The sequence below is a fragment of the Lampetra planeri genome, chromosome 3 (assembly GCF_965212315.1).
Source record: "Lampetra planeri chromosome 3, kcLamPlan1.2.h2, whole genome shotgun sequence".
NCBI lineage: Eukaryota > Metazoa > Chordata > Hyperoartia > Petromyzontiformes > Petromyzontidae > Lampetra > Lampetra planeri.
In genome coordinates, this window is record NC_136109.1 from 20,211,567 (window position 1) to 20,223,063 (window position 11,497).

The 11,497-nt window shown below is 44.7% G+C and overlaps 1 protein-coding gene across 1 annotated transcript; it reads right to left on the bottom strand.

The window, feature by feature from the left end:
- Positions 1–1,072: 1,072 nt before the first annotated feature.
- Positions 1,073–10,822, bottom strand: LOC144740410 (AP-1 complex subunit mu-1-like). The gene is made up of 12 exons (XM_078623266.1): positions 10,673–10,822; positions 8,533–8,689; positions 7,682–7,749; positions 6,954–7,084; positions 6,333–6,480; positions 5,692–5,818; positions 5,180–5,322; positions 4,725–4,793; positions 4,147–4,305; positions 3,660–3,785; positions 3,240–3,315; positions 1,073–2,555 (listed from the first exon to the last, which is right to left on the bottom strand). The coding sequence occupies exons 1-12, from the start codon at positions 10,712–10,714 to the stop codon at positions 2,533–2,535; spliced, it is 1,269 nt and encodes a 422-aa protein (XP_078479392.1). The 5' UTR covers positions 10,715–10,822; the 3' UTR covers positions 1,073–2,532.
- Positions 10,823–11,497: the final 675 nt, after the last annotated feature.

Below are 11,497 nucleotides of genomic sequence, written 5' to 3' on the forward strand. Positions count from 1 at the left end.
AAGGTAGTAACTCATAGACCGTCATTGCCCCTTGCGATTGACACCCTTATTCAAACCAGGTGGCAGCCCATATATCATACTTGTCTTATTTCTCATTAATGCCTGAAAAAAATGTAAGATGTTAACTGATAACGATGTTAACTGAAGGATAATCGTGTCAATAGGTTAACCGTCACTTGAAAACTGACATTGAAAATGTTTTACATTAAATGGAAATACTGTTCATTGATATTGATGTGAATTGGTGATATTGATTGCAATGTAATATGGTGGTATGTTCATTTAAATGTAACGACATGTAAATGTCTTCACAGAAAACTCATTATTCTCATTATGTTAATCAAAGTTGATGTGTCAATCGTCATAACTGTGTGTTAATTACAAAACACAAGAATGACAGATGGCTGTTGAAAGTTTGTGCAGTTCTGGTGGCAACTTTGGAAATTCCTGTTTGAAGAGTTGTCCCTGCTGTGCAAAGCAGCCTGTGAATTTCTAAGATGGCGGTGAACTGTGCGTCACGTGGGACCAGCAGCATTGCGTAGAAGTATCTGGTGAAGTTTTACAGGTGAGCTGTAAAAGTCGCCGATAGGTGTCTCGCATACAGAAGTGTGGTGTTGAGCGGTGCTAAGGGTTTCAAGATGTACTCAAGTCGGTAAAGAGGGATGAGGGTGCAAAAGCAGAATTCCTAAAATAGAACTGTGTTCTAAAGAATTCAATGTTTTTCCCATTCAGGCATTACAGCATACATTGGACATGTGTACGCGTGGCAGAGGAACACCTTGATAAACAGGGTTTCATTCACTTCACTTTTAAATTGACTACAACTAAAAGTGGAGGTTTACCGCGAATAACCCTTGTAGTGTCACATTCCAACTGCATCTCCAGATGCTGTAACAAAATAGTTTGGCCATGCATTATGGGGACCACAAAAAGGGAGGTTGATATAATTACGGTAAGGTGCGATTGAAGACGCGTCGTAAAAAAGAGGGGTCAGTCATAAGCAGAGTAGAAGGGGGATCTCTTAAGGCTGAATTTGGGAATTCTGTACTGGTTTAGCCATGTTTGTTGTAGTACAGAGTTAGACTGATGGCCTTAATCTAAGTTGTCTTGTGGTTGTTGTTGTTTGACTTGCATCCCACTGGGATTTTTGCACACAGCGTTGGTGTACGGTGTTTTTTTCTGCAAGATTTTGCTGTCTTTCTTGGATTTTCTGTTTGCACTCAATCACATATTCACTTTAAGATGTTTTTTTGTTTGTTGCGGTTGCACCCGATTCAAGAACCGAATGGCTCACAGGGCTATACCTAATACATGAACTTGAATTCTAGGTGACGAGAACAAGAGCAAAGAATGAGCGATCTCCCATCGAGCTAGGCCGAGGGCTTTGACAGAAGCCCTTGCGAGGTTGGTGGAGGGGAGTCGAATGAAATAAGAAGCACTAGGCAGAGGCAAAGACAAGGACGATCTTTCAGATGTCGAGTGACTGCATGTAGCTGATGTGGGACTGTATTGGGAACCAGTAGAGGGTATCCGAGGATGTGAGTGATGTGGTTTTTGTTTACGAGTGCGGCACTCTGGCTCATCTGGCATTTGGAGAGGCATTTGGGGAGGATATAGAGAAGAGTTGCAGACAAGGCGAGAGGCGATAAAGGCATGGATAAAGGCATGGATAAAGGCATGGATAAAGGCATGGATAAAGGCATGTGTAATGAAGGTATGGGTAATTTATATTATAAATTATTGTCAGTTGATGACATGGCGTCATAATTATGGCAATTGATATAGTTTTGTAAAAACATGTACAACGTATATTTATGTAATCTGTTGGCTTGTTTAATTATATTAAGATATGGACTTTATGTAATTGTATAGTTTGATGTAACTGTTCATGTCCATAATTATATCGTGTCCACTAAACAAATGAACATATTTACTCAAGGAAAATAACTGAAAAAGACATCAGAGTATGTGTACCCAGGTCAGTTATTAAAGGCGGTCTGGGATGGAAATGAAGAAATAAAGAGGTGAGCGTGAGCAGGTCGGAGTGAATTTTACAATGAGAAGTAACAAACCAATGCACCTAAATAACATTTTCAATCGGTGCATATTACTTGCCTTGACAAATGGATCATAAACATGAAATATTACAAAAATGAAGCAAAAGCTGAAAAGTGTGCAAAGAAAACAAACACAAATTACATTGCCTTAAGAAAAGTGGGTTTTGGGCAGGACACATCATTAGAAGACAAACCATGTCAGCAAAAGGAGGCACATGTCCAAGACGAACACCACCGAAGAGACCCAACGATGAGATCAGTTGGTGTGCAGGAGCTCAATGTATCTCTTCGTCGCAAGACATTGAAGGATGGCGACGACTTGGGGATGCCTTCACGCAGCAGTGGACAGGTCATAGATGTTGATGATGACCTTATTAGAGTAGATGGATGCACTTGTCCGCATTAATAGAACAAATGCTGGGGTTGTGTGTTCAACCACCCATCAGCCATTATGAACCTCGCCTTTGTTTTCGCATCACTGCATGCGGAGCTGGTAATCTGAACACACACAAAAAATTAGACACAAGGTGAAGTTGTCTCTCTGCTCAAGAAAGTAACGGGGTAAATCGCTATAGACTGATTATGGTGGTGCGGATGGTGATGCAACTGCTACCGCTGCTGATGTTGATGGTGCTAATATTACTGATATTGACGGTATTAATTCCGCTTCTGCCATTTCTGCAGATGGCTGCTGATCATGTCAGTGAAAATGCCACGGCTACTGCTAAGGTTAATACTACTGCTCAGTTTAACACGTAGGCTTTAGCAATATTTCAATCTGAGTACCAAGCCACAACATTACAATCTGAGTACACATATTGTAAATATTGTGGCTTGGCTCTCCAACACACCGGTGTGTTATGCTAGTAACGAATTGGCATGTTCTGTTTACGTGACAAACCTGACTAATTGGCTGCGTCAGGTGGTGGCGGGTTTAACGACACATTTATATATTTACACGATCGAACCCAAAAAACCTGGATTATGATTAATACTGCTTCGGCTAATGATGCTGCCGATGATGTGCTGAATCAACGCCCAACTGGGATATTAACTCATACATTCTGATTGCAGGTCTAACCTCTGACCACAGTGACACCAGACCTGATATATTTTTTTCACATATGAAAATGGAGCTGATGGCACAGGGTCTCCGACACACCCATTATGAAGATATCTCACCTCCACTCTGTGTGATGTACCGAACCCACGGTAGTGCCTGATATCCACTCTTCTCCATGATCTTCAAATAACGAACCTGATGAAACACGGGGAGACATGGGGAGGTGGAAGATACAGGGAGGAAGAAGGGAATTAAGGGACAAAGGGGACATGGTGACATTGGAGAGAAACAAGTATAAGGAAGACACCTAATTAAAAAAGGGTACCTCCTACTGTCCTGCTATAATCGAATAATTATAATCATAAAATAATGTATGTATGAGAGGGACAAGCACATTTGAGACAGGATAGAATGTTGTTTCAGGTAACAGGATTGAAACTCTCATCATCTGCAGTTTTACTTAAGCATAGTACATTCCTCCACCTGCTGTATTGTTGTGGATGAGAGGAGTGCCATTATGTATCGAGTGTCACTCTCACCTGGATGCCAGATGTGGTGAAGTATGGGATCTCAAACTTGACGGTGATCGGGGCCCGGCCGTCAGATTCCTCTGCACCGACACTCGGCAGCCCAAAGTGAGCTCTTAGCAAGTACTCCTTACCACCCTGTGAGACATGGGGAGGAGAGGGGAATGACGGGGAGTAGAGGGAAGACACTGAGAGGAGACAAGACATGGGAAGGTGAGTTGAGATGCAGGGAGGACAGCGGAGACACGGCGAGACATGAGGAAAAGTGAAGTGATACACAGGGAAGAGAAGGGAGACACAGGGAGAAGAGGGGCACAAAGAGAAGTGAAGGGAGATATGTGGACAAGGGCGACCGGGGAAGACTTGAGACAGGAGGGAAAATAAAGGAGATGGGTGGCGACAGGAGATTGGGTGAAAGACAAGTGGATAAATCGAGCAGAGAAGTGAAGGGAAATACGGGCAGACACACTGTCCCCACGTCCCTGTGACCTTGTCTCACCGGCATGGATTTGATTGTCCACACGAGAACTCCCTCCTCGGGGATCCAGGCCGTCGTCCCCGTGGAGACGCGGAACTTGGGGGAATCTGCGTCGGCGGGGACTGGGACTCGAATCTCCACACCGCTTGCCGTCGACTTGCGCTTGAACTGGCTCTTGGCCTGCGCGGGACATCAAGCCACTCAACACGACTTCGCTCACCCCCCCCCATCCCCACCACAGGTCCCACTGGGCTTCCATTCAATAAAACCCCCTCTAATCCTCTAAGAAGAGGGTGGCCTTTGACACCAAATCTTCCGACCGGCCATGTACTAACAGGTGGGATTATATATAGTTGGATTAAATTATTGGTTTGGCCACTGAGCTCTCTAAATGATACATTTACAGATAACAGCAAGAATCAACTTGTAGATGATGGAATTGTGGACAAGAAAAATTCTACATTTTCAATTACCGAGCATTAATTATGATACATTTCACGTGGTAGTACATTTAATAATTTATTGATTTTATATACAAATTAACGGGTATGCAGTTCACAGTATTGGCGTGTTTAGGTTGGCGGAGCACACAAGCTCACCTTGACGATGTATTCAATTCTGCCCGAATGCCTCTCAATGGCCGACTCGATCCAAACGAGGGGCTTCACCTGGAGATATCAACAACCGCCATCAGCATCATCATTTTCTTTTCTCCAGGTCTCCCTCCCCTGCACATGTTCCTGTGCATCCCCAAGTCCTCATGTCTGTGTGTATCCCATGTTACCATGTGTTCTCCGTGTCACAGTAGTCACGTGTCCCCCAATGCATCTCTGGATTCCTTTGTGCCCCGCCACGTTCCTGTGTGCTATGCGTGCATGTGTAGATGGTGGTTCAGCAGCTCAAACTCCCCATGTCCCTATGTCCTCCATGTGTTCCCTTTTCTTCGTGTGCCTGTGTCCCCTGTACCTTACTTATGTGTAAGTGTAACAGGCCAAACTCCCTGTGTGACCTTGTGTATCTCCATGTCTCTGTCCCCATATCCAGAAGTTCTTACATGTGTGTAAAGACGGTAGCTCATGAGCTCAAACTCCCCATCTGGGGGGATGAATGAGATGGTTCGATCGTTGTCGAAGCGAGAGAGGCGCACGCACTGATGGAACTTCACATCCTCCAGCTCCACTCCCTTACTCTTGTCTCCTGGGGGACACACAGACGCATGGGGACAGAGAAGAGAGGCATGGGGACAGAGAAGAGAGACATGGGATGCAGAGGAAGACATTAGCCATTAGGACACACGGACACACAGAAAACTGGGAGACAAGTGAAACAAGAACACGTGATCGATGTTGAGGGACAGCTGTGATTAAAGTGAGGATGGCAATGATGCTATTGCTATGCTGCTGTTGCTGATTATAATGCTAGTGACGATGATGGTGACAGTAACGGAGAGGTTGATAATGATGATACTTTTGCAGCTAATGTTGATGATAATAATATGCTGATGATTCTGATATTACTACTGGTGATTATGATGATGTTCATGATAGCCATGATGTGATAACTCACGTCCCGTCTGCTCAAACAAGACCTTGTCGTTCAGTCCGAGTCTCAACTCGGGCATTCCCGACAGGAAAACCCTCATCTTCACCGTCCCTACAATCTCACTCCGCAGAACCGAGCCTGTCGCACTCACCTGTAAATACACACAATGATTAACAGCAATAGCTTCATAAGTCAGCAGGAGCAACATCATCAACATCTGATTTAATGAACAAGGAAGAAAAAAAGCAGCTAACTCAAAAAATACATCAGCCCAAAATAAGGAATAATCATGCATTTAAAAAGGTGGGTAAAGTATGAAAAAATATATGACCCTTGGATATAGAAAAATTAATAAAGGTCCGACTTTTTTTTTTAAACAGATAAAATTTGGGTCAATTTGTGGTTATTTAAAACATAAATAAATGGTGTAACAGCAATTAACATAGAAATAACACAAAGATGTAGAAATTAGCTCAAAATAGCACAAACTTGCAGTGAATTGGATCACAAAACTATCGGTTCATGAGATACAAATTTTTTATAGTTACATTTAAATTATACCAATTTACATGCTGATATCAGAACAATACAAATATTTGGGTAAAAATGGTAGATAACGTAAAAACCCGATTACGAGCAAATATTGGGAACACGGCGTCGCTCACCAGGAGGTTGACGGACTCGATGACGTCGAGGAAAACCTCGTTCTTGCGGTACTTGATACCCTCGGAGCGCCACGACACCGCGTTGGTTACGGTTGCTGGGGGGCGAGGTGCTCCCACCTCCAGCTTGTGCCCCTCCTGGGTGATGTATCTACACCAATTGGGTGATAAGAGGGGGTGGCCGCAGAGGAGGGTATCAGAGGTATGCCAATCAAGTACAGTGGGTGGAGGCTAAAGTGGGCGAGCCATATTTACTCCCCCCATGCTTCCCAGCATCTCTAGGTGTCTCCCTTCTCCCATGATTGCATTCTTGTGTCTTGCTTTCACCTCAATTCTTGTGTATTCTAATTTCCATGTCTCCATTCTGCTTGTCTCCCTTCTCATCCCCGTGTCTCCCTTCTCCTGTATCTCTCTTACCAATACCTGCCTTCACCGCACCGATGTCTCTCTTCTTCCTGTGTCTCCTTTCTGCTCCCTCTGTCTCGCTGCTCATCTGTTTCCCTTGTCCTTGCCATTCTTTTTCCCCCCTGCACCTCCCTTATTCTTGCGTCTCCCTCCTGCCCATGTTTCCCTTGTGCTTCCCGTGTCTCTCTCCTCCTCCCAGTATGTCCACATGGCTCTCACTCTTGCAGGACGCGACTCTCTGTCGTCTGGGGGTATCCAAAGTCCATGATCTCGTCCAGAAGCTCGTAGACGATCACAAAGTTGTCCCTTATGCTCTCCTCTTCAAGCTCCTTGAAGTACTCATTGAATACCTGCAAGGGGATATATGGGGAGACACGGGGACACAAAAGGGGAAGGATAGAATGGAGACATGGGATTGTGGGGAGACATTGAGAGATGGGAAGATATTGTGGAAGTAGATGCTATAACTGTGGTTGTAGATGTTAAAATATTTGTAGTTATTTTGTCATTGCTGCAGCATTGGTTGTGGGTGTTTGGAGTGGTTGTAGCTATTGTAGTAATAGTTGTCATGGTGGTTGAAGTGCTTGTTGTTTAGATGTAGTGGTTGTTGAGGTTGCTGTGGTCACTATAGTAATTGCAATTTTCACTGTGGTTGTTACAACAATTATTGAAGTAACTGTTATTGTTGTTGTTATAGTAATGTCATAATTTGGAGATGAGGGAAGGACACCACTGGACAAGTGATCAGATATTCTCAAATTGTCCTCGATGTTGATGGTGTGTAATGTGCAATGGTGAATCAACAGTGATAACGTTGTGATATTGATGTTGATGATAGTGATGGTATTGTAATATTGATGATGGTGTTGCAATATGAATGATGTTGATGATGGCAGAAATGGTGTTGTAATATTGAGTCTGTTAATGATGGTGTTCATGGTGCTCACCTGAACAGTCTTGTACAGGAAAGCAAAGACGAGGGCGACGTTAGCATTCTTGTTGGTCGTCGCCACAACTTTACAAAACGTTAAGGACATCAAGCTTAACACGTAGGCTTTCGCGACCAATATCATCCATAATTGAGGTTTTTTAGACTTCTCCACAAATCTGGCTGTTGCCTGATGAAGCTAGTTGTAATTACTGGCGCAACGTTGTACTCAGATTGTAAATGTTGTGGCTTGGCTCTCCAACATACCGGTGTGCTGTACTAGTGACGAATTGGCCACTTTCTGTTTACGTGACAACCCTTACTAGTTGGCTGTGTCGGGTGGTGGCGGGTTTTAATGACACATTTATATATTTACGCAATCTAACCCAAAAAACCTCTTATGGACATCGAGCTTGTCAACTTTGTGCTCAAATTCTTTAGCCTCCTCTTACACCACTTCAATCCATCAATGACTTCCACCTCAATATCCACCAATTTCTCAACCTTCCCCTCAATGTCTACTATCTCAATATCCCTCATCTCGATACCCACCACTGCAACGCGTCAACATTCACATCTTTGTCAATGTCCTTCACTACCTCAATGTTGTCCACCTCAACCTATAAACGTTCACCACCTCCTTAAACTCAACCTCATCCGCTTCCTCTTTCATTCTCCCAATCCACCACCTCAACATTTTACAAATCACCTCCTCTTTCTCAACTTTGCAGTTTTCCTTATTGTTCTCCTTGTGTGCCACCTCTTAGGTGCAACCCTCTGTCCCCACATCTCTGCCTGCCTCTCTAACGCCCTCCCGCCCACCTTGCCCTCACCTCATCCCCCTTCCCCTTCTCCACCCATACAGGATACTGTAGATGTTGTTGTGTTTGATCCACATGAAGCGTACGCCACCGTGAGACAGCACGGGGTTGAGGGTGCCCTCCTCCTCGCGCTCGGTGAGCAGAGAGAAGAAGGCATCGACGGCACTGGTGGGGACGTCGCCCCTGTAGTTCCTGCTGATCAGGGTCTGCGCATGACACCGCACAATCCACGGGGACGTCCATTGGCAAGAAGTAAAGGCAACTTGGAATGATGAGGTGGATGATATTGATGCTGCTGTGTGTGATGTTGCTACTGATAACGCTGATAAATTATGCGTTTTGTGTTTAGTTTGTCTTTCCCCCCGCACCTCCGATTAGCACGGTGTGCTGTGTACAGTGTGAAAGAAGTTCAACATACATACATGATGAGAGTTAACGTTTCAGCTATCTGTCATTTGAAGGCCTATTCCTGAAACGGTTAGTATAAAAATTGGAATTCAAAATGCCTGCTAGTTTTACTCAATAATGTTTTTATTACTTCCTTGTAAAATGTTACATGCGTAAATTAAGCACGTTCAATTTATTCAGAAATGTATCCAGACGTTTCGACTGCAGTCCGAAGCCAACGTGACATTTGCTAGATATTAAATAAACTTTTTTCAAAAAGGTGCCTTTCATTCAAATTTAAATCTGTTTGAGATATTGCCCTTTAAACATGCATCCTACTAACGCGACACATTTGCATGCCCATTACAGTATACTTTATTGTGAAATAACGCATTTAGGACCGAGACAATCTTTAAGGACAAACTAAACAATTGGACATAATCGGAATAAATCCACGAAAATTCGATTACCTGCCACGGCGAGTATCAGCGGCGGGTGATATCTGACGCGAGCCTGCTCCCCCCCCCCCCCCCAATTTACCAATTCAGTGACCAGCAAGGTGAAGTATGGTCAAAGGTCAAACAACCCCCTCGACTAACATCCAGTATTGGAAGAAGCGGCTGTGAATTGTGAGTAATCAGGTTCACACTGTAAAAAAAGACTACGCGCAGTACATAAAAAACAATCTGAATACTTAAAGAGTCTATTGTTCTAAATATTAATGGGGACCTGTGAGTGACAGTCCGTACAACCTGACATTTGGGGCCAGTGGGCAGTTCGGCTCAAGAAACTCTGCCAGAGGCAGATTTTTTTCGTGTTCGGTCCAACAAAGTACCGAATTACCTCCTCCTTACCTGGGAAACATTTTGAAATCGACACTGCCCGTCCGTTACAGGAGCTGTACGCAAATGTGGCGACGTGACGCCGATGAATCCATTTACCCGTGAACGATTCTGGCCCTCGTTCCACGTTGCAGCAATTTTATTGTAAGGGATGGCGATTGTTTGGAAGAAAAACAACAACCACATGTTCCTGACATTCCGGTGATTGAATGTCTGCAATGTATTTGATCAGTTTAATTAAGTTACTGAGGAAAAACGGAACGAAACATGATTACTTTGGAGGCACACGTATCGTATGTTTCTAATCATTTGTATTTTATGACCTCTGAGTACAGGTGCACGACGTGAAGGTTGGGGATTTAATGGCAGGGTTGGATAAGCAAGTTGGAAGTTCGTGGTAAACGTGGCAGGGCAATGCTGTTGATGTAATCAGGAAGAGCAGGTTGAGGTGGGCGGCGAGACACACGGAGGCGAGAGCGTCTTTAGCCATCAGTGGCACGACTCCGAGTTCACATCATCATCAATCACTCTGGGCCGATAACATAAGCACGTCAGCAAATCAAGCGTGAGGAACGTTACACGGATAAACTGACCACGCCATGTGAACGTGGAATGTCCACCCGCTGGTGGAGGGCCGCTAACTCGCGCCGTGCCACGCTCCTTTGAGCAGTGACCCCGGGATTGAACCTTGAGCCTGGAATGTCAGCGGCGTCTCCGACATTATGGAGAGATTGCGAGAGAGGGGAAGACCCAAGGACTCTTAACCCATCCCTCAACCGACGCGACACAGAGACCCCGTAGGGGGAGGGGGGGGGCGGCTTGTCAAACGCTGCCGACCTCAGGACCCCAATCCCGGCACCAGATTCAGGCGAGCCCGTGGCTTCAACCTCACGCGATCCTCCCGACAATATTACGTCGTGTTTTTCCATTTAAAAAATAGCGATTGTTGCTCATCTTTACCTTTCCCTTGAGGTCCAAAATGTACACGCCCGACGCCGACATGATCCTTGTTGTTTTAAAATAAAATAGACAAAAAAATGTTTGTAACGATTTGTGTTGCCGGCCCGCCCGATTACACAAGGGCGTCGCCTCGGCCAATGGGAGCGCGACTTCCGCGGTGACGTCGACACGGCGGTGACGTCACCGGATTAAGCTTGCGCCACGTGGGGCCGGGATGGCGGGAAGTTCAAATCTCAACGCGACACGAAAACCCAGAGGCTGGGCTGAAATATTAAACCCGAACTGTCATGGGCTTAGATATGGGGGGGGGGGGGGGGGGGGGTGTAAATACTACTATATTCCCCCACTATACCCACATGCTTACGAGAGATATGAAGCCCTGCACACGTTCCATGTAGCGGTTGAGATCAAGACTCTTTACTAATTGGATTAGTTGGGACATCTTTCCTTGTACGAGATGAGGCTTCTGTACCGAAATAGAAGTGTACTTCTGTAATATTGGTTGAGGGTCGGTGGTGCTGGATTGAATTGGATAAAAGCAGCTCTCAACCCTTTGCAGGGTGCTGTGTCCGCTGCTATATTAGGGTGATATATTGGATAATACAACAGTTGTGCGTCAGATGCGACTATATTTCTCTACTACACGGGACGACGGTTCTGGACCATGTGTAAAATGAGAAGTTTCTTTAAGTATTAAATGGGATGAGGTTCCTGTATTGGATGGGATAACGTAACATAATTTTTCAAAATGTTATTTTGGAGTACATGATAATTCTATTTCAGTAGATACTGGATTAGATCACAGTTATTGATTAGATGGCATCA